This window comes from Lissotriton vulgaris, chromosome 4_1 (genome assembly GCF_964263255.1).
Source record: "Lissotriton vulgaris chromosome 4_1, aLisVul1.2, whole genome shotgun sequence".
Lineage (NCBI taxonomy): Eukaryota > Metazoa > Chordata > Amphibia > Caudata > Salamandridae > Lissotriton > Lissotriton vulgaris.
In genome coordinates, this window is record NC_141691.1 from 1058203570 (window position 1) to 1058227455 (window position 23886).

General features: G+C 45.9%; 1 protein-coding gene across 1 annotated transcript in view; it reads left to right on the plus strand.

Moving 5' to 3' along the window:
• LOC147722860 (kinesin-like protein KIF17) overlaps nt 1-23886 on the plus strand; it is a 1643424-nt gene that overhangs the window by 77784 nt on the left and 1541754 nt on the right. Inside the window, exon 2 of the mRNA XM_086965286.1 lies at nt 4731-4877. Within this exon, the coding sequence (XP_086821412.1) occupies nt 4731-4877 (147 nt within the window). The remainder of the gene's footprint in view (nt 1-4730; nt 4878-23886) is intronic.

The following is a 23886-nucleotide window of genomic DNA, read 5'->3' on the forward strand; positions in this document are numbered from 1 at the left end:
TAAGCGTTTTGTGGCAGTTTGTAACAAATGCATTTACTGAGAGCCATGACGTTTCTGAACCTAACCACTGAATAACCGTACTGGAGGGGAACCTGCTATAGTGTTTTAAAATTGTATTTATCATCTAGTGGGTGTTTCTGGGTGTATCATGTACGTCTGCTTTTCGTGGGAGATGTTTATCTATGTGCTTTAAACTATCCCTGGCTTAACAGAAATTGGGGAGGGAGGGGGCAATGCATGCAGACAGAATTTAGAGGGTTTTGATAAGGGCATGTAGTAAGTCCTTCCACGCATTCCTCGCAGATATGTGGTACTTGGTATCATGTTCTGTTTTGTATGAGGGAGACTTATTACCATGTTCCACTCCTTAAAGTACTATAAAGCTGCCTCTCAGAAGAGGAGGCCCCATTTCCCACGTGTGAGCGCAAACAGCTGCTGACCCTCTTGGGCTGAGGACGTTGAACAACCTGTCCCGTGGGATGCCTTCATCGTCCTCCAACGGCACATAAGAGGCTGCAATTGACCGGGGTCCCCACTTTTGGGACGCCCATGTCACCCTCAACCCCTCACCCTCACTCACCCTCAACCCCTCAAACTCACCCTCAACCCCTCACCCACCCTCACCCTCACTCACCCTGACCATCACTCACCCTCAACCCCTCACTCACCCTCAACTTCTCTCACCCTCACTCTCACTCATCCTCACTCACCCTCAACCCCTCACCCTCACTCACCCTCACCCCTCACCCTCACTCACCCTCAACACCTCACCCTCAACCCCTCACCCTCAACCCCTCACCCTCAACCCCTCACCCTCAACCCCTCACCCTCAACCCCTCACCCTCACTCACCCTCAACCCCTCACCCTCAACACCTCACTCACACTCACTCTCACTCATCCTCACTCAACCACCCTCAACCTCACTCACCCTCAACCCCTCACCCTCACTCACTCACGCTCAACCCCTCACCCTCAAACCCTCAACCTCACTCACCCACCCTCAACCCCTCACCCTCACTCACTCACCCTCAACCCCTCACCCTCACTCACTCACCCTCACTCACCCTCAACGCCTCCCCCTCAACTCCTCACCCTCACTCACCCTCACTCACCCTCAACCCCTCACTCACCCTCAACACCTCACCCTCAACACCTCACCCACCCTCACCCTCTCACCCTGACCATCACTCACCCTCAACCCCTCACTCACCCTCAACCCCTCACTCACCCTCAACCCCTCACTCACCCTCACTCTCACTCATCCTCACTCACCCTCAACACCTCACCCTCACTCACCCTCACTCACCCTCACTCACCCTCACCCTCAACGCCTCACCCTCAACGCCTCACCCTCAACCCCTCACTCACCCTCACTCTCACTCATCCTCACTCACCCTCAACCCCTCACACTCACTCACACTCACTCACCCTCAACCCCTCACCCTCACTCACTCACCCTCAACACCTCACCCTCAACTCCTCACTCACCCTCACTCTCACTCATCCTCACTCAACCACCCTCAACCTCACTCACCCTCAACCCCTCATCCTCAACCCCTCACCCTCAACCCCTCACCCTCAACACCTCACCCTCAACACCTCACCCTCAACACCTCACCCTCAACACCTCACCCTCAACCCCTCACCCTCAACCCCTCACCCTCAACCCCTCACCCTCAACCCCTGACCCTCACTCACTCACCCTCAACCCCTCACCCTCAACCCCTCACTCACCCTCACTCTCACTCACCCTCACTCACCCTCACTCACCCTCACTCACCCTCACTCACCCTCACTCACCCTCACTCACCCTCACTCACCCTCAACACCTCACTCACCCTCACTCATCCTCACTCACCCTCAACCCCTCACCCTCACCCACCCTCAAACCCTCACCCTAACTCACACTCACCCTCACCCACCCTCACCCTCACTCACTCACCCTCACTCTCACTCACCCTCAACCCCTCACTCACCCTCAACCCCTCACTTACCCTCACTCACCCTCACTCACCCTCACACACCCTCACCCTCACTCACCCTCAACCCCTCACCCTCACACAGTGCAATAGGTCTCGGAGCATTTCAGTTAGACCTTTTAGAATTGTTTATGGCTTTTTTTATTTGTAATTCTTTAGCATTGGCTACAGGGAACAAAAATGCTAAAGACTTACAAAAAAAACCCATAAACAATTCTAAAAGCACTAACTCTAATGCTGCGAGACCTATTGCATTTCCAATGCTTGTTCTGCCCTTACCATCCATCACCTATTTACCGTATACATTATTTGACTGCCTTAAACTAATTTGTTTAGTGGTATTGTATCTTCTACTCCAGCCTCTTGGCTTATACAGATTGCTGTAATCTTTACAATACCACATTTGTGCCCTTACCTTATTTCATCAGTCCTTATCCATGCTCTTCTGTTTGAAGCTCATTGCCTATTGCTTAGACATTTTACTGCCTTTATCTTGACCTTTCCCATGTCCAGAAGTTTATCATTCCCACACATTTACAGCATTTGCCTCTAAGTTGGTTCAATGCATTTCTCAATGTCTATTTCTCTCTTTATCGTGGTGCCTGACATTTTCCACGAAGATTAGTTCTGGAATCAATGAGTGCACATACATGTATTCAGATATTTTGGTTAATTTAAATGTATGAGACCTGAAAAGAAACTGACCAAATATTTACATAATGATGCTGTGATTTTGGAGAGTTGAATGCTGAATTTGAACATGGAATGGTCTGTCTGCATTAGGGAAAGTACAGTATATGCAAAAAGGCAATGCACTTCTATTTAGTAATATGTGAATCACCTGCTTCCACGACTGTGTGGAAAGGTAAGACATTATGCCAGTGTTCAGTGGCTCACTCCTGACTCCTCTATGGATTTGCTACATTTGACTCCTGGGTCATCAAAGTGGAGGTAAAGGTTTCTAGCAAAAGAACCCCTAAAGGTACCATTCTGAGGGAAGCAAGCTGGCTTTCCAGGTTAACATTCAATAGAGCTTATTTGGGCTTCTCTGTGAGAGGATCTCCATGGATAATCAAAAGCACTGAATAGTCCCACTCACGTGATAGGATCCATATCACTTCTGTCAAAGTCACGTTTACTTCATCTTACTTTGTAAAGGGCAGGCGGCACAAGCATCACAAATGTTACATTTTGCAGCCTTAAAACAGGCTGTATTGCCAATTGTATCAGATTAATTTAAAATATGGAAGAAAACAGGCTTAAGTCTTTAAAAGACATGGGTAAAGATTAAAAAGTGACCTTTTAAAAACATACTTCACAGACTTCTTTTACTTCTTTTTAAAGTAAGAGAAGGGGAACTATATGGCAATGTAGCCGAACAGACTGCAACTTTTAAAACAACGAGAATAGGATACTGTGCCTTTAAGGGCACTTTGACCTCCAGTGTCCTATCATGCCCTGCAGGTTGCAGTTTACTAAGCTCTTTTTTTCTAGCTCCTTCTGAGAGAATCTTGGAGCAGGGCTCTGGGTTTTTAAGGGTTTTTTTCTCAAACTTTTTCATATGTTGCTTTATGAACTGACTCACTAGACATCCTGTAGGGCATTAAGTATGTTTAGAAATATATCTGATTTTCCGCAAAATGCCATCTCTTTAGCAAATTGCCAGGAATGTGGCAGAAAAATGGAAAAATCTGTATCCTACATTGCACCTTTACGAGTGCCTTGACTTCCAGTGTTCCATCATGCCCTGCAGGTGTCAGTTTACTCAGTTATTTCTGACAAACCAATTAACAGTAGTTTATCTCTTTCCTTAAGGAGGAGGAACCATTCCATTTTCTCCTAAGGTATCTCCATTCACAATCATAAGCACTGACTAGATTACAAGCTCCTCCCCAATAATTCTGCAAGTGAGTAGGTAAAAGGGAACAGTATAATTAAGCAAACACATTTCTCAGAGAGGCTTGCCCAACTTAGGCATCTGCCCTCACATCTGAATTATGACAATAGTGTCTTGTACAAATGTGAACCAATCTCCAAGATGCACCTTGGCAAATGTCAGCATTTGGAATGTTTCTAAGTAGTGAAGCAGTAGCGGTTTGACCTCTAGTGAAATGGACTCTAGGTCTTCCAGGTAGCGTTTTGTTGGCCTTTTGGTGTCCAAGGATTATGCAGGATCGCTCGTGGGTGGGACTGGTCAGTGCTTATGATCTCAATGGAGATTCCCCTGAAAGATAACTAGGATTACAGGTAAGAAGCCATTTCTTCCCATACCAGATAATAGTGGAAATACATTTTTTGTGAGATATGTGCGTTTTACCAGAAGATATCCAAAACTGTAATATGAGGTATGGGGACACTATGAAGGATTCCCAATGGGTAACGACATTTGCTCAACTGTATCTTTTTGAATCCCTTCACTTTCCTTCAGGAAACTGTACACATGAACCTTGGTTATTATTCTTTATTGCATATATTTTTGGTATACCGGAGTCCCCTCACCTAAGGTTTTTTGCTATGAGTTGAGGTAAAGTCCTAATGCATTCACAATTTTAGGATCGCTTTATTTGCAAGCCTGTTACTGGTACTAACCTGTTGCCATTCATCTTGTGCTATTATCAGGAGTTGGCACAGTATATTTTTATCACTTCTCGTAAGCTTGGCATGGCTTGTTATCTTACAGAATCTTTGCAACTGAGAATTATAAAATATAATTTTGTGGTAAAATTCCTTTTTTTTATTTGTGTCTGCAGGGTGTCACAGAGGGCTACAATGGCACCATCTTTGCATATGGACAAACTGCTAGTGGGAAGTCTTTTACCATGCAGGGGATCCGAGATCCCTCAACACAAAGAGGCATTATTCCAAGAGCCTTTGAACACATCTTTGAAAGCATCCAGGTGAGACAAGATATCCACTGTGCAGATGTATTATTAGTGGTATCATATACCAAATTGTTTTGACAAATGCACTGAACATGTGAAACCCATTATATTCCAGCCCTCTACACAAACTTTATCCAACAACTATAATCCTTCCACACATATATTTAGCAGACGTTCCACAAAGTCAAAGAATATGTTCCAAGCCTTTCATGTATAACATTTCATTAAATTCTTCCCTGCTTTTACATAGGTTGCATTACGGGTCTCTACTATGCCATGTACACGCTCTGTATAGTGTAACATCCGATAAACTTATCAAATAGCATTCCTGTGCCTTTCATAGGCATTCTAGAAAATTAATCCACTTCACATTTTATTGATAAAGTGAAGGAAGAGTTTAATCATAGCAAAGATATGAAGTTGTCAGACTCAAGTCACTGCTGCCCTGTAAACCTGAATGCTGTTGCAGGAATGGCATTGAATCTACTTGCCTTTTTCCTCATGGAAATTGCTGAGCAGTTCCAAAACTGCTCTTGGTGCTGATAGTGAAGAGGGGATAACGGAAATGAAAGAAGTCCCACGGTTGAACTTTATCTCTGATTTTCTCTCACAAGTGATTTTGTTTGCTTTTTAATACTAAACAGAATATACGACTACTGTTATGCTCTGCTCATACATCAACTTAAAATACACTAATTTCTTTCATTGACATGGATTTTGCATGAATGGTAACATGCTACAGTAAATGAGACATACACAAGATTTACTCTAGTCGCAGACTCAGACCGAACCTCATCAAGAAACTATTTTAGGCTATTGCCTTTGTTATGGTTACTTCAGGAAATGAAGAAGCAAGGCTGAATGGAAGCCGGGGTGCAGCTCTCTTTGGCAAGGACCAGGGTTTTCTGCTGGGACAGTATCTTTGTAGCTCCTCCCTTACTCATTAGTCCTCTCGATGAAGAGCCTGTAATTCTAACTAAATGCTGTCTAGTTTGACTACGGCTAGAGAGTTCTGACTGTCGTCATCTAGTGCTGCTTCCATGTTGTGGACATCCAGAAAGTGTTCAAGAACTCGTCCCGTATCCATTTTGATCAGTCAAAGATCTTTCATAAGCTTGACGTTCAGTCTGACTCAAGTCACCACTAGCCTGTTGTGGTGGTTCGGTCTGTGCCGGTTGCCCACTGTCCCCTTTTATCAAGAAGACACAAAACGAGTAATATGTATGGGACAGGGTTTGTTTTATTATTTGGTTCCTTTTTTGTCAAATGTTCCCCCAATACTTCCGGGGTAGAAAGTCTTGTGAGGAAGGCAAAAACAAGGTATAGGGAACAACAACAAAAATGTAAAAAATACAACACGCAGGGGAGCCTCAAATGGTGGTTTCGTCACTGACCTAGGGAGGTTTGGATTTGATGTTTTCCCAGGGTCTTGGGCCCGTTTTCAGTGGAACTTTGTCGGCCTACGTAGAAGGGAACCGAAAGGAACGAAACAAGTGTCAGGCTGCCGTCCTGAAACTATATGCGCATGTGGGAATAGTGCTCCCCTCGCAAGTACCCTATTCCTGTGATGTGCCTAAGTGAAGGGGAAGGGTTGAGGTGCTCACAGTGTTGTGCCCCCTAGTCTCGCCCACCAGCCCTGAAAAGAAAAGAAACCAGGCACTTACCTGAACCCACGGTCCTCCTGAACCGCGGGGAGGGAAGTCACAGCCTCCGCTTCCCATGCTGGAGTAACTGACTCTGGGGCACTGCTCCAAGAGCGGACAACGTCGTCTTTTTCCACCTCGTCTCGGGTGTGTTCCTGGTGCATGGTATCTCCGGTGCTCTTCTCCCGTGTACCTCGCATGTGACGTCCTGTTCTTCTGGGTCCGCCTTCTCTTGTCCTTCTTCTTCCGCGCACAAAGCAATGGTGTTCCCAGGCTTAAGACAGGCGCCTTTGGTCCCGCCTCCGATGCTTTTGCAGTTGCCGGTGTGTGGCTTCTGGCGCATTTGTCTAGACCGTCGGGCCCGCTTTCAGCCGGGAGTAACTTGTCCGCCATGTTGCAGTGGTCGGGCCATGTCATTGTGGAGGGGAACCCACCACACCTGTACATCCAAATATTGCTGCGAGGACATTGTGGAACCCACCAGTCTTCTTCCTCATCTACAGCTCTGTATACCTCCAAGACTGCGCTCAGTGCTGACAGCAAAGAAAGGGAAGGAGATGGGGAAATTGGGTTTTGTAGCCACACAGCTTGTCTCATCAGAAGGAGGTTCTCTCAAATATTCTGCAGTCTATCACAAGGGATAGGTTTTTAATATTAAATAGAACATAAGACTACTAATACTGTCTGTTCTTACATCAACTTAAATGTTTTAACTTGCGTACCTTTCTCATTCATGGTAAAAGTTGACAGGAAATCAGACATACACACAGATTTACCTTAGTAACCCATGCACTGCGGTTAACATTCAACATATCAATGGTACACTACCTCACAGCACATTTTTTTTTGATCATCAAATTTTATTGAAATTTTCCAAAACACAAAAATCATTGGTAGCATATTACATAATAGCGGTGCATTCCTTTCCCTTCTTGTTAACAACATTGACACATTAATATCCTCTTAGGCGGATAGGTCCTCAACCGTATAGTGTAGTTCATAGGGAGGTGGACCTCTCAAGGTGGTAATAGGCCAAACTATTTGCCCTACACCCTAGTAAACATGTCGGGGCACCCCCGGGCCTCAAAGAGGGATTCCTCCTGGACCCCAATCCACACCTCTCTTCCATTTTCGTAGCGTCGGAGGCGCAGCCTGGGACCATCCGGCGGCTATGTCCTGCTTCACCACTGCCAAAGCGGTCCCCAGAAAACGTTTGTCGATCCTGGTGCCGTCCAGACCATCAAATACCCCTAACAGGAGACGTTTTGGTTCATGAGGAACTTCCCACCCCAGGGTCTGGGTTAGCTTGCTTTCCACCCCCTTCCAGAAGGGTTCCAGGGCAGGGCACAGCCACACCACATGGTAGAAGTCTGCAGGGGCAGAGTCCCAGCGCTTACATGCCGGGGAGGCCCTCAGGCCGGCTCTAAAAAGACATGCCGGGGTAAGGTACGCTGCGTGGAGGTAGTAACATTGGATCAGGCGTTGCTTGGAGGAGGTTGTGAGGGTTTTGGGTGCCATAAGGGCGTCGCACCAGTCCACATCGTCTAGAGGGCCCACCCATCCCTCCCAGCGCACCTTAAGCCGATCCAGGGAAGTGGGGGTGTTGTTTACCAGGGCTCGATATATACGGGACACACCTCCCCTACCCAGGTTGCCCATCATCACCTGAGCTTCCAAGGGGCTGAATTCCGGGAGAGTGGCAGGGGTTGGGAAGTGTGTGTGGAGAGCATGGCGGAGCTGTAGGTATTTGTAGAACTGGGAGTGGAGAAAAGGAGCGCATATGGTCCCCCACCCACACATCCCCGAGGAGCGAGATTCCCACCAATTCCCAGCGACGGAAATCCTCCAGGAACGAGACCTCCCGCAAACAGGTGCCGTGCCATAAGGGTGTCTGTCTGGTCAACCTCTGATCCCACCTCACGTGTCTAACGGCTGTGCGCCAAGCCGTAATCACTGTCCTGGTAGGTGGAGGCAAAGCCTGGGGCAATGGGGAACCATAGAGGAAGCCCTGGAGCTGTGCAAAGTCGAGGGTGGTGAGTAAGCATGGGCGAATTTTGCGAATCTGGCGTTCGCGAATTTGCGTATTTGCGAACTCAAAATACACGAATTCTCACGAATTTGCGGATTTTTTTTTTTGTGTTCGCAAGGGTTTCTGCCAGTTCGCGAGGGTTTTGTACCACTTCGCAATTGCAAACTTACTTGTCGGCTCGCAACGGTCGCGACTATGTTGTTTCTACGTCTGGTTCATCATCACAGGTTCACAGCACCCTCTGTTTCACCTATGCCACCCTCTGGTACGTCAATGCCACCCTCTGGTTCATCACTGTAGATTATGGGGGGGAAAAGCAAGCACACCTGCCCTGCTTCAACTGACATGAATTAATTTGGGGTTGATTTATTAATGTGTCACTGTTTTAAAATTCCAGTCTGGCACCTGCTTCTTTATCTGTAATTTGCTTTCTGTTGCAGTGCAATTTTTTTTCCCGGGACCTTTGTGGCCTACTTGTAGCTATTCTATGAGCCTGCTGTGAGGGTCAGAGCAGGGTCATAGAATAGTTGCAACTAGCAACTGAACTCTGGAGGGGCCCCTCAGGAAGCACTACAGGGAATTGTTACTAATGATGAGTTTGAACTTTTGCACCTGCTGAGTGCTTTCAGTTTTGCAAAACTCGTTTTTTTGCAATTTCGCGGGGCGCAAACTTGCGCGAGATCGAATTCGGAAGCCGCGAATTCGTGCGAATATGCGATTTGTTTTTTTGCGGCGTGTTAGTTCGCAAGGTTTTGTGCGTTTTAGCGAGCCGCTTGTAGCGCAACAGCGCGAAGTTAACCTCACGGTCGTTCATGTGTGCGGGCATCTTGTTTGCATGACGTATTTCCGTTTCCGGGCGCGATGTGTAATCTCGCAAAGTGTGCGGCTCGCTAGTACAATTTCGTGTGTGATCGCGAGGAAAATCTCGCGCAAACTTACCCACGCGGTCGTGAACGGGCGCGGCCATCTTGTTTCTCATTCATTGCTATGGTTCTGGGCATGCTTTTTGTATCCTCTCTGAATCTCTGCCATCCTTTGCTTGTTTAAAGTTTTTTTAATCTATTTTACTTATTATCTATCCCTCTATTTTTCTAGCTCTATATTTTTGTGTTTTCTGCTACTTTTGGTTAATTTTAAACTACTTTTTTAAACTCTTTTCTTCTTCCCTATTCTATTTCTTCTTTATTATTTAGCTTCTTTTCTGCCCAGACCATGGTAAAGGGAGCCGGGAAGCATCCTGAGAAGGGGAAGGGTCCCGTACCCCGTGCCCGGCTCCCGTGCCGGCGTTTGAGGGGGGAGCAGGTTGCACCCCGAGAGATCTTCAGCGCCGAGGAGGTGGCCGCACTAATTTTTTAGGTTCAGCGCCGCCTCCCCAGGACCATCATGACAGGCGGCAAGATCGTTAGCGGGTACGGGATCCAGGAGCGCCCGACGCGGTGGTAGAAGGTGTGCCGGGCCATGTACCAACACTCTCGGGTCCGGCGCACCTACAACCAGGCCACCCACCGTTGGACGGATCTCCTGGACCGGGACCGCGATCTGCTCGACCTGCTCGGCCTTGAGATCCCCGGGCTTGGTGAGTAGTAGTAGCTATTTCTTTACTACTCTGTTTTCTCCTGCTCTGTGTGTTATTATATTGCAAATTTTAGTTTTTTACCAAGAGCATTAATGCTGCTGATTACATTGTAGGTAAATTATATTTCAAAATCTTCTGTGCATTTCAGGTGCACTGCTCTCCTTCTCAGTAGCGTTGCTACTATGCTTATTTGTTTTCGATTTTGTGTTCATTTCATTGGCCTGTGAAATTATGTATGAGTGTAGTTTAAAGAACTGCGTAATGCTAGACACTAAGGGTCAGATTTTTAATTACCGGCGCATCCCTGCAAAGTAGCAGGGATGCGCCAGTAATTGTGCGCCACGCCACCACCACCCATGGTGCGCCGTATTTACAATGCGGCGCACCATGGTCCCAAAACGTCACCAAAGCGTTACGCATCTGTGCCGTAAAGGCGGCGCATTGCTAGAGTTGCGTCGCAACGATGGCGCATCTCCTGCAATGCTCTGGGGTGCCCTATCTCACCAATGCTGCGTCAAGCCGTACGTCTGCTTCAAGCAGGCGCAGGGTTTGAATCACGCATCATTGTCCTCAAAGTGACTGATTGAAATCTTGTAGATTTCCCTCAGCCACTTTTAGGATGCGTTCCTGCGCAGGAACGCCCTCCCTTGCGCCGGAACGCCCCCTGATGGCGCAGGGCTTTACACAGTGATGCATCTCCCATATGCGTCACGTTGTTAATATACGCCGCACAATGGCGCCTCTTTTGTTCTGCCGCTGCGTCACAAAAGTCACGCAACAATAGAGCAAAAGAGCCGCAAGGGGCTTCTAAATCAGCCCCTACAGACTCAAGTCCAGTACTTCCTTTGTACACATGGCGATAAGAAGAAATAGTGGTGGTGGATTGATAGTTTGAGTATTTTAATGACTGGTTAATGTAGTAGGAAACTTTTTAGTGTTGTCGCTGATCTGCAATCACAATGGACTTTCTGTCACTTCGCATGCTGCGGACTGCTGCCTGCCAGTCCTAGGCGAACCTTTTTAGTAGTTTGTAGTAGTTACATAAGAACTTTCCAAGTCGACGGTCCGCAAATCAAGCAATACTAATAACGTAGTAGACCACATGAGATCGGTCAATATATCCCGTGGAATAGTTGTCTATTTGCTATTTCGCCAAAATATTTTGTTATTTTTCTTTTGAAATGTTTGATTTGGTTGACAAATATCATCCATGTTTTCTGGTCTTTCTTTCTTTCATGTTGTACATCAGCTCCCCCCAGGGGCAAGAGGGCATTGGAGGAGGCTGCTGATGCTGCTGAACAGGATCGGTCAGGCGAGGGCTCCTTTGCTGGCCCCGGTAAGTTTTAATTTTAATATAGAGTACCTATTTTTTCCTAGCGTTCCTCATTCGATTTTTTTTAAATCGTCTTTGATCTTCTTGTAAACTGTATTTAAATTTTTATCCTGCCGCGACTATGACTCCCTCTGGTATTACTAGATTATTCTTATTAGTCTGTCTGTGTAGCTAAGTAAGATTGCACATTTGGCAATTCCATTGGACTCCCATTCTAGTCAGCAATAGCTCTATGCACTGAGTGCAGTCCTCTGGGATTGTCCATAATGTCTTTTCAAGTCTTCTAAATGTTTATGCTTTGACAATTGCCAACAATAAAAAGGTGAATGACCACCAAGAAAGAATAAGGTACTACTTTACTTTTGGTTTGGATAGGAGGACAATCCATTCTACCACTGTTGCAGGGACAAATCTGTACAAACAGAACTATGGACACTAAATAGTGCATTGTTTATCAATTATAATAGGCGCAGGTAGACTTTCCACATACCTCAGTGATATCAGACTTTGAAGAACCCCAATCTCCTTACTGACTAGACAGTGTGGCAGTCATTTAGCTCCCGAATTCATCGATGATTGATCCCCATTGATGATTATCCAACGCAGGACAAGAGTACGGAGTCAGAGTCCAGAAGTGTCAGAGGCACGGGCTCATGCTTGCAAATTGCAAAACCTTTTGCTCATTCACTCATGACCAAAAACCACAGAGTCTATTTAAGTTTTAAAGCTTTATTAAAAGTAAAAATATTTATTAAAATCAAGCTGGTCATAAAACAGAAACGGTTGATTAAAATTGGAAAAGTGCTAATAGTGATTTATTTCACACATTTATTGCGGGCGAGCCGAGCCCTCACCTGGTTTGAACTTTAATTTTTCTTTTTGGTGATGAATCGTTGGTCCCTCTGTCCTAGTGGTGGTGATGAGTTTTTTTTTTAGAAGTGAAGCTTCTGTCTGTTATGAGAAAAATGGTGCGTGTTAAAAAGCAAGCATTCATCAGTTGTGCCAAAAAGTGCAGCAAGACAAGACCCTTCACTGGAAAATTTTACTTTAGAGTAGACAGTCACAAATTATTAGATTGGTTTCTGTATTCACATTTCTTCATTCCTAGACAGAATTCTAGTGAGTGGTGTATGTCTATGAAATCTAACATTCTTAAATGTACTTTGTAGGTGGAACATCTGGTGCTGGGCCCAGCGCGGAGGTTTAGGAGGAATGCTCTGGGGAGGAGGCGGTGGAAGTGCCGGACCAAACTGCTGTGCGGGTTGCCACGGTAGTGGCGGGCAGTGGTAAGCTCTTATATTCCTTACTTATTGAGATTGCAGACTGCATAGTGTGCTGCTCCCCGTGAGAAAACGTAAGGTTTGTCCAGATGAGAGACATGAAGAAGAATGATTGACATTTAGGGGCCTATTATGATGGCGGACGGACTTGAGTCCGTCCGCCACCATAGAGTAGGAGGGACCGTCCGCAGGGGCAGTGGCGGTCCCTCTGCGATAATTAGGATGTGACCGCCACCCTGGCGGTCACATCCTGTATTTTTATCATTGCGGCGGGTGCTGCTTGAAGCAGCACCCGCCGCAATGATAAAAATGTAAGTTGTGCATTTGCATGCACAAAGCGGCAGGCACCACGTGGTGCCTGCCGCTTTGTGCAGGCAAATGCAGGGGGTACCATAGGTACCCCCTATGTGCACCCCCCACCCCCCCTTCACCTCTGGGGGCCGGCAACGGGCCCCCAAACAAAAATCTGTATGCCTTTGCACGTCGGAAATGCCACAGTGTAAAGGCATGTGTTCCTCCAGACGTCCTAATATGGCTGGCGGTGTCTGATAGACACCGCCAGCCATGTTAGTGCTTTTCCGCCGCGGACGGGAGGCGACCACGGCGGAAAAGCTGCGGACTGAAAAACGATCCCCCAGCCATCCTAATCTGGCGGGGGGTCTTTTTCAGTCCGCTGCGGATTTCCCGCATCCTCCAGGCTGGCGGTGGATTCCGCCGGCCCGGAGGATGCGGGAAATATGCAATCCTAATCTGCCCCATAGTTTGAATGGATGGATGCCTGGTTCATGGTACTATCTGACTCTTAGATAGCATATGTGTATCTAGAGAGAGTAGACGGTCACTCGATGAACTAAGTGTTACTTTGAAGAGCATGTAACACCGCACCCGCACGTCCGTCCCAGTGTAGGAAAGGCAAGGAAAAGAAGTTGTAATTTTGTCCGAATACTACCATGCATAGTAGCAGTAGTTTGTATTGCAAGCACAGCATATATCCGGCGATTACGATTGCCACTCACTAGCTCTGTTAATAAGTTTAGTAGAACTCAGTCATTCATGTGTGGATGTATCACTGTTCACTCAATAAAAAGCAAAGTACCTAAAGTCATCCCATATGTAAATAAATACATACCAAGTGCAGTGATAGATAATCAGATTATTTATCTTCTTCATTTTCCTTTTCTAGTATTCATTTGCACTGTAGGGTTAAACTTAAATTAATTCAGCAGAAGCCCTTGTAACAGTGTATTCTCAGTGCCACCCGTAATAGAAAAGTAAGAGCATCACCACCTGTATGTACTGGACTGGTACAGTAACGCAAGTGTATCTCACTCATCATGGCGGGCGTCTGTTTTCCTTGGGTGCAAGTTGACTGCGCTGGCATTATGCCGGCTTGGTTAACGTACCAATTTTGCTAAACAAGAGAGAAGAAGAAGAATAAGACTGGTGTACTGTCATAGTCGACTCTAATGGAGTGAGTCCATAGTGCTCGTAGAATTGATTCCTTAGACTCCCACTAATGTTAGAGCAAGGGTGAAGAAGTGGGAGGTTAGATAGATACTGGCCACAATAGTTATGTACTGCACTTGCAAGTTGCTAGTTCTACTGTGACACAACTTTCTGCTGAATCATTTTTTGTTAATCTTAAAGAGCATTAGTTACAGACTATGTCTTTCTTTCTTCATATAGATGCTCCTTCCAAACCAACCCGGAAGGAGCAGGTTAGATGGGCCCGGCAACGGAGGCTGGAGGCCACTGTCGCTGAATATCGGCGGCTGGTGCCCCAGGAGGAGGGAAACACGCAGTCTACCACAACATCTACCGGGACAGCTGCATCCTCTTCCGTGCTCCCTGGGTCACCCAGGCGGTGCAGGTCTCCAGCGGTACGGAGCCGGGGTACCGCAGCCACCAGCCACCGCCGAGCAATGAAATCCGCTGCCCACAGCAGTTGCAAGAAACGTATGCACTGCCTTTCCCTGAGGGTTTCCTACCTCGAGCAGAAGCTGCTCAACACCAAAACCCTGCTCGAGACCCTCCGCAAGGAGCATTCCGACCTGGCCCGGAAATTCAACAGCAGCAGCCAGCAGTAGGAGGAGACTGTCCCTTGCCCCTTTTTTAAAGACTTCTGGGGGGTGGGAATTGGGAGTTGGGTTTTTTCACTTTTTTGGACTTTTCACAGACATTCGTTGGGGTTAGGGAGTGGGGGTGGGTTGGGTCTTGTGGGAGATTATTTTTGTCAGGGATATAAATATACTTTAAACTTTATCTTAGCATACGTGTTTTTTTACTGCTTTTGAGGCTGGTGGGTGGGGGTTTAACAGTAACTTTGTTTTGGTGACACTTAAGTGGCATCTTGATTCAAGTTGTGTATTTAATTGTCCAAATGTTTTCAAAACTAAGTGCCTCTCACAGAGTAAGTGAATTCAATAGTCCTAGGACTTTACTAGTACTAGCGTCATTCTCTCGTCTCTCCTAATACTCCATTATACTTCCTCCCCCCAAACGCCTATCTTACCTGTAATTTGTGGAATAGGGCTAGGCACAGGGTTGGCTGCACGTCAAATGGTGATCTGGCAATCCAGGACGGATGAAATGTCATCATTGTGTTGGTACTAGTGGTGTTGCACAGTGGCAGTTGCAGCATCTGGAAAAAAAGAAAATGAAACCTTGTTTGTCCTTACCGTAGCATTAGAACGGTACGATAGAGAATATAGCAGGTGACAGTACACTAGAACAGTGCCACAATGTAGCCTAACAAATGGTAAAGTATTGAAAGTATAACTAGTACTTGCGTTGAATTTCTTTGACATTGGCTACTACTACAAGAAATAGTAATGAAGCTGAGTAAGTCTAGAATATTTCCTCGGATTCCTTCACCAGCCTGTTGCTATGACCTTATCCCCCCCAGCAAGTGTGTGGAATTATTGCTGTCGTTTAGTCACACACCAATCAAACCACACAGCCCGGGGGAAGAGGGTTAGGGTTTGGAAAATGGATGGGAATGGGGTTTTATTTTTGGGTCAGTTTTGTTGAGAGAAGAAAAAAAAAGCACAGCATGGGCAAACAATAATTGAAGATAAAGAAATCTTTGGGTACAAAGCTAACCATAAATCTTTTAAGTGACATAAAGGAAGTGCATGCACTACTGCATGCATTGTTACTGAAAAGTAAGTAGTACTTTCGACAACCGTGAATGACAGAATGCGACAGTACAGGGCTGCAGCATTTTCACTTGCCTATCTCTGCACTCAGAGAAACACTTACATTAAATTAGGTTTAAAAAATAGCCGAAGTAAAACCTATAGAATGGCTGTAGGGATCAATTTAGAAGCAGAGAGAGATCCAGGAAATGCAGAGTCACACTCATAGAAGTTCACAGCAATAACATTACTTAAAAAATATTTGAAAAGAATGGATACTGTATCTGTATGTTGTTGTAGTTGTCCTAGTGAATTTGGTAAGTAAGTTGCACGCATCAAACCATTCCTCTTATTAGCGGCACTCCTCCATTCCAGCTGATGCTTCGTCCATCAATGTTGGGGACCAGAAGACACCCTGTCCACTGCCTACCTGGCGGATGCTGAATTGCGGCTCGCCAATGTGAAGCCTGACTTCATCCTTTTTTTCCCATTGCACAGACTGAAACCCGGCCTGTAATTATTGATGGAAAAACAGGAAGTGAAATTAGAACACCACTGATAAATAAATGTAAGGTATGTACGCTGTGTAGTGCAAAATGTCACACTTTGAGTTTCCTAATAGACAGTACAATATTTTTGAAAGTGCGTACTCTGTCTGAGTCTCCTTTTGAAGGATAAATAAGTATGGGCAAATTAATTTAGCGTATCTTTCCCCTCACGCTAGGTTACTGTAAACTGTGTTTTAGAACAAAATTAGACCTTCCCAGCAGTGCTCCCACCCAGACCCTTACTAAAGCCAGTTGCAAAAATGTAGAAGACCCCCAATCAGATCTCAAAAAACGAGGCCTAGTAGAAAACTGGTGACAAAACGTACTTTGAAAGTAAAAGTAGGCCCAAATACCCCCTTACCCACCGTGGATTGTATTCAAACCACTTGCAAGCAAGCAAAAGTATCCATACCCAGCATCGCTCCAAGACTCGCATACCCCCCCCACAAACAGCCCCCCACCCAAACACATGCAATACAAATACTGCTAACCCTAACGAGCCCTAAGTTAAGAATAGTGTCAAACACTTTCTTTAACTATGCCAAATCCCCCCTTTCCCACCATGGATTTTCTTCAAATCACTTGCAACCAAAATTACACATTCCCACGAGTGCTCTAAGACCCCAGAACTCAGTTGCAAAAATCTAGAACACCCCGAAACACATGCAATCCTGCTGCTAGGGCTAACCCTAACGAACCCTAAGTTACAAAAAGTGCCAAAAGGTTTTTCCGCATGGATTTTCTCCAAACCAGTTTTATCCGGTATTAGGCCTTCCCAGCAATGCCCCAAGACCCGCCAAACCACCCGCAAAAAAGCACAACACCCCCAAACTGCCAAAATGGAAAATCTCATACTTACAATACTTATCGGCCTTCGGTCCAAACGCGCTGTGCAGCTAGGACATAACTCCCGTTTTCCATCACGGATTTCCTGAAAAGCAAATGCAATCAAAATTAGACTGTCCCAGCAGTGCTCCCAGACCCGAAACCCACCCACAAACACCTTGAACCCCCCCAAAGAGCACCTCAAAGGCAAGCAAGTCAGCAAAAACGCAAAAATAAATTTGCCTCCGATTTGGTCCAAACCACTTTTATCCGGTATTAGAGCTTCCCAGCAATGCCCCAAGACCCGCCAACTCACCCGCAAAGAAGTAGAACACCCCCACAAGTGCAGAGTCTTTCTTCATTGGGCGTAATCCAGCCCTCTGCTTTGAGGGAAATAGGAGTCTGGAGGAGGAGGATAGAGGAGCATGTTCTTGTGAACTTGTGAACCTGAGGAATGCAGACTGCAGTACCTTCAAATCAATAAACAAACAAGTGAAGACAGTTCTGCTGATGGGCTTGTTTTTGTGTTTAGGTGATTAAAGTTTTAATTATATTAACTGTGTAAAACAAAGAAAGACAGACACACAGGAATAAAAGTGAATAAGGACGAAAAAGAAAGTTATTGATTCATTGGCTATTTTTCAGGGCTCGATGTCAGGGAATAAGAATAAGAGTTCGTCCTCATACTCTGCGAATTCAGGCAGGAGTAGGTCAGTGTCACCTAACAGAGAAGAAATTCCCTTATCTAAGTTGCTGTCCTCCTCGTCTTCATCCGGCGTGTGTTCTCGTACTTTGTAATCTGGTGGTATGAGGTGCTGATTCATCTTGATCATTGTTAACCTCTGCACATTTTTGGGCGAGAGGCGGGTCCGTTTGGAATTTACAATGCCACCAGCAGCACTGAAAACACGTTCAGAAGACACGCTTGCGAGTAGGCAAGACAAGTAGTTTATAGCCAGGTTGGAGATCTGTGCCCACAATTCATTTTTGACCCTGCCAAAATCGCCAATGGGTCAGCATTAACATAGACCTCTGTTGAGTCATTCAGATAGTCCTGCACCATTGACTCAAGGTTCTCCAAGGTTCCTCCACTTGGCTTACTTTTTGCTGGGACCTTTTGAGATCCAAACCCAAGCAGAGTTAGCCAATCCTCTTCTTCACCCAATGTTACTGTTGTGTCTGGTGCAAATGATCCGGTTGCCGGTGTCTTTAACGGCTGAGAGGTCACTTGTGCCACAGCCACAGGTGCAGAAGTGGATTGTTTTGACTGGGGATGGCCTGCTGATGCTGATGTACTGCCTTTTCCTTCAATTTGCTGCCGTTCTCTTTCAAACCTCATGGCTGACAAGGCTAGCCAACGTTTGTACTTTGCAACATCTTCATCATGAAAAGGAAAGAATGCTCGGCCTGCCAGCGCCTTTTTGTAGCGTGGATCCAGAATAGTAGCACAAATGTAATGCTGTTCTGAGTGGATCATTTTAAGACGTTCATCGCCAAATAGGCGCTCTAATAATTTCTCCGCCAAAACAAAAGCGTCTTTCTTTTCTTTATCTTTTTGAAACATAGAAGACACCGCCTTCAGTTGGTGCTCAATGAGACAATGGGATAGGTTTGCCCAAATTACAGTCCTCGCTGCTGACTGCACGCGTGAAGACCTCAAAAGGACGAAGCATGTCTGTCAGGCTTTTAACTAGCTTCCATTGCGCCGCATCTAGCCTCAGGTCCTTCTGAGCTGTACCCAGTGTTAAGAAATAGTGATCAAGTACCGTATACTGCTCATACAGACGCTCAAGCATGTAGAACATTGAGTTCCAACGTGTTGGCACCTCCTGGATGAGTGCTTTCACTGGCATTCGACGTTCATGTAGCAGGCTCCTCAGATGCTTCCGGGCCTTAAAAGAATGGCTGAAATGGTTGCACATTCTTCGGCAGGTGGCCACTAACTCGCACGCTGGACTGTCTTCACTCAAGAATTTTTTAACAACCAGGTTTATACAGTGCGCCAAACACGGCACTCTGAAATAGTGACCCAGATCCATGGCCTTAACTACATTGGCGCCATTATCCGTGGAAACATAACCAATCTGGTGTTTTTCTGGGGACAGCCAGTGAAAGACCTTTGTGTTAAACTCATTCAAAATGTTTTCTGCTGTATGACGTTTCTCCAAGCCAAACATGGCTAGTGTTGCATGTTTCCGAGCAGCTTTAAAAACTTGGTCCGGGTCAACACCTGCGTTTAGCTTTGTTTTAAACCCTGAAAAAGAGACCCAGTGTGCAGTGATGCACATGTAATCAGCACTCTTCTGCAAAGCTGCCCCAATCACCTCCAGCATATCTTCATGTAGTGCTGGAACCGCAACTCTGGCAAAATAGAACCGGCTAGGAACCTTCCATTTAGGGCTGAGCGCTGCCACTAATTCTAGAAAACCAACCCCTTCTACAAAAGAAAAAGGGAGAAGGTCCAGAGCTAGCATTTTAGCCAGCTTAGTGTTATACAGACACGTCAGTGGGTGGTTGCGATCATATGGCGCTTCTGAAAACAACATTGTTCTAATGTTGGCCTGGACCATGATTTTACGGGATGATGATGATGATGACTTATTCGACCCAGTTACGCTCGCTGATGAACTTTTTCGTATTGGTGTCTCACTCTCTCCCACACTCTTATTAGTGTGGCTCACAGGGGGTGTGCTGCTGACAGGGGTACTGGGTGTAAGTGAAGTGTTTGACACTTATTCCTCCTCGTCATCATCAGATGAAACATCAACGTTTCCTTGACTTGCAATTCGGGCTTCCTTGATCTCCTTTAGGTGCGCAAACCATTGGACAGTGTGCTGTCTCTTAAGATGACCTCTCTGGCCTCCGGTACCATAGTTGGTACCAAACTTACCACGACTAACTGCAAGCTTACAAATGGCGAAGTTTTCCTTTTTTGGGCAAACACTAAGGAAGTCCCAAACTGCGGACTTGAAATGTCTGTGGGGGCCGGAGGAGGCGGCGATACTGGTGGTGGTCATGCTGCTAATGCCATGAAGTGGAGGATGTGTATTGCCGAACTTTACTACGTTGTGCACTTTCACCACCACTAATTGAGGTCGAGGTGGATGGAGGTCCCTTCTGGCGAGGAAGAAATATGGAAGCGGTAGGTGTTGGTGTACTAGTTAACTCCAATGATTGTGGTGTTTCCATTGCCTCCTCGTCGACAACATCATCACCCTCAGCAGCTTCTCGGGCTAGGGTCAAAATGTCTGTTTGCTGCATGCCCGCTGGGGCTGCAGTGACCTTTATGATGACTGCGTCGTCGTCGTGAGAGTCTTCATCAGCAGGAGTATCCGCCACTTCTTGTTGAACCTCATCACACTCCATAACTATGAGACTTTCGACGACCTTCCTTTTACGCTTAACTACCTTTGTCAGATCATGGTGTGCCTCACTCTCAGACGGCAGTGATGGTTCCCAATTTAGATCTGTATCATCAGAAGGAGGTGGGCTTGAAGAAGATGTAGACACCACCCTTTATCTTTTCCTTGCTAGGGATGTGGAAGACAATGAATGATCATCAGGAGGAGTGGCTTCCTCGAATGATACCTCGGCTTGATTGTCGATTTCCTGATGTGCCCCTACTTCGGGAGGAACAACTATTGTGGGCGCTTGTGACCCTCCATGCACCTCTGCTTGCGCATCTCCTTGCGCTGCCTCTCCTTCTACATGTACTTGGGCTTGTACTTGCACATGTGGTTGTTGTTGCGGCTGTGGTTGTTCAACACTCGTCAGATGAGTTACAACAACCTGTGTTGATTGAGGGACATTGCTGCTACTTTCTTGCGATGAGCCAACATTACTGGTCGATGGTGATTGAACAACTAGACTAAGTGCCTCTGCACCACTCAAGGGCTTGGACTTAAGTTGGCGTGGTGGTGGTGGCACTGAGCCCAATGGTGCGGGGGTGCTGCTCCCAGCTTGGTCCCCAGCAGATCCCGCTGCTGCTGCAGGTGTACTTTTTTTTTTACTCCCAAAAAATGTGGTGGGCGGCACACCAGTCTCCATGGTCACTTGCTTCTTCTGCTCCTTACTGGCAACTTTCTTGCTAGAGGAGCTACGGGGAACTTTTTTTGGGGCCATCTTCTTCAGAGGTCAGAACAGCAGGCTGCAGTTGCACGAGTTGCAGAGTTGTCTGTGGCCAGACGTGACGTCGCGTCACATTATGCTGCACACACACACCGCTGCAGGACTTCTTCCTGGCACTGGCGGTTCTCTTGAGTCTTGTGCACCTAAAACCAATGGAAGACAGAGGAACATCAGTTCAGTTATACACCCCAAAACTCGAAAACCACATGAAAATCAGCACAATCCCATGCCATCCATGCCCTACATGATGTTTAAATTCAAGACACCCCACAGAAAGACTAGGCCCATGCACCATTCACTACCCCTGGTCAAAAGGCCCCAACAACAGCCCAAAAAATCGAAAAACACTGAAAAATCAGCACAATCCCATGCCATCCATGCCCTCCATGATGTTTAAATTCAAGACACCCCACAGAAAGACTAGGCCCATGCACCACTCACTACCCCTGGTCAAAAGGCCCCAACAACAGCCCAAAAAATCGAAAAACACAGACAAATCAGCACAATCCCATGCCATCCATGCCCTCCATGATGTTTAAATTCAAGACACCCCACAGAATGACTAGGCCCATGCACCACTCACTACCCCTGGTCAAAAGGCCCCAACAACAGCCCAACAATCGAAAAACACTGAAAAATCAGCACAATCCCATGCCCTCCATGATGTTTAAATTCAAGACACCCCACAGAAAGACTAGGCCCGTGCACCACTCACTACCCCTGGTCAAAAGGCCCCAACAACAGCCCAAAAATCGAAAAACACTGAAAAATCAGCACAATCCCATGCCATCCATGCCCTCCATGATGTTTAAATTCAAGACACCCCACAGAAAGACTAGGCCTATGCACCACTCACTACCCCTGGGCCTAATGTATGAAAGCTAGGCAAAATGGGTGCAGGCCTGAGAACACTGCCTGCATTCAAAATGGCCCCTTGCCTCCCAGCACATGCCCAGGGCCTGCCTGTACCAGCACTCAAAATGGCCCCCACCCACATGGCCTGTCACCATGAACACCCCAAAAAATCGAAAAACACAGAAAAATCAGCGCAATCCCATGCCATCCATGCCCTACATGATGTTTAAATTCAAGACACCTCACAGAAAGACTAGGCCCATGCACCACTCACTACCCCTGGTCAAAAGGCCCCAACAACAGCCCAAAAAATCGAAAAACATTGAAAAATCAGCACAATCCCATGCCATCCATACCCTCCATGATGTTTAAATTCAAGACACCCCACAGAAAGACTAGGCCCATGCACCACTCACTACCCCTGGTCAAAAGGCCCCAACAACAGCCCAAAAAATCGAAAAACAAAGAAAAATCAGCACAATCCCATTCCATCCATGCCCTCTATGATGTTTAAATTCAAGACACCCCACAGAAAGACTAGGCCCATGCACCACTCACCACCCCTGGGCCTAATGTATGAAAGCTAGGCAAAATGGGTGCCGGCCTGAGAACACTGCCTGCATTCAAAATGGCCCCTTGCCTCCCAGCACATGGCCAGGGCCTGCCTGTAATGCAAGTGAATTGTGTTTGGTTCCGCACTCAAAGTGAATAAAGTAAAAGGTTTAGTTCCTTATGTATTTATTTGTTGTTGGTGCATAGGATGGTAATCTTGCTGGACTCCCAAGATTAAAGTATTAATGAATAAAGGTATGGATCCTGTATCACAAGAAGCATTCCATCCATGCACTCCTTTCTACTTTTCATAAATTTTCGTGAAACGTTATTCAATGATTGGTAATTCATTTATTCATAGAGAAGATTTTCAAAATTCATATTTTTCAAAAGTATTTTGCTAGGATATTGTATGATGGAAACAACAATGATTGCATATAACATTCAACAATAATAAATCACAGTGTAAACATTGTTTGCAATGAAAACAGATGTTTGGTTTTCCCCTTTATAACCTCCTATAAGGGTTTGTGCTTAGAGAAAACGTACTAAGTGGGATATTATTGTTGAATGTTATATGCAATCATTGTTGTTTCCATCATGTTACCAATGACGACATATTATTGTTTCTAGATATAATGGAAGTCCCCTGAGGAAGGGCGATATGCTTGAAATGCATTGGGAAATATAATTATTTTGAAATATGATATACAATATCCTTGCAAAATACTTTTGAAAAATATGAATTTTGAAAATCTTCGCTATGAATAAATAAATTACCAATCATTCGATAACGTTTCACGAAAATTTATGAAAAGTAGAAAGGAGTGCATGGATGGAATGCTTCTTGTGATACAGGATCCATACCTTTATTCATTAATACTTTAATCTTGGGAGCCCAGCAAGATTACCATCCTATGCACCAACAACAAATAAATACATAAGGAACTAAACCTTTTACTTTATTCACTTTGAGTGCGGAACCAAACACAATTCACTTGCATTACAGTATTTTCTGAGCTAACAGGTTCGAACGCACCACCAGAAATACAATTTGCGGAAATAGCGCACACAACTGAACAAAGAGCAGAAACATTGGCATTTACAGAGGATGACAC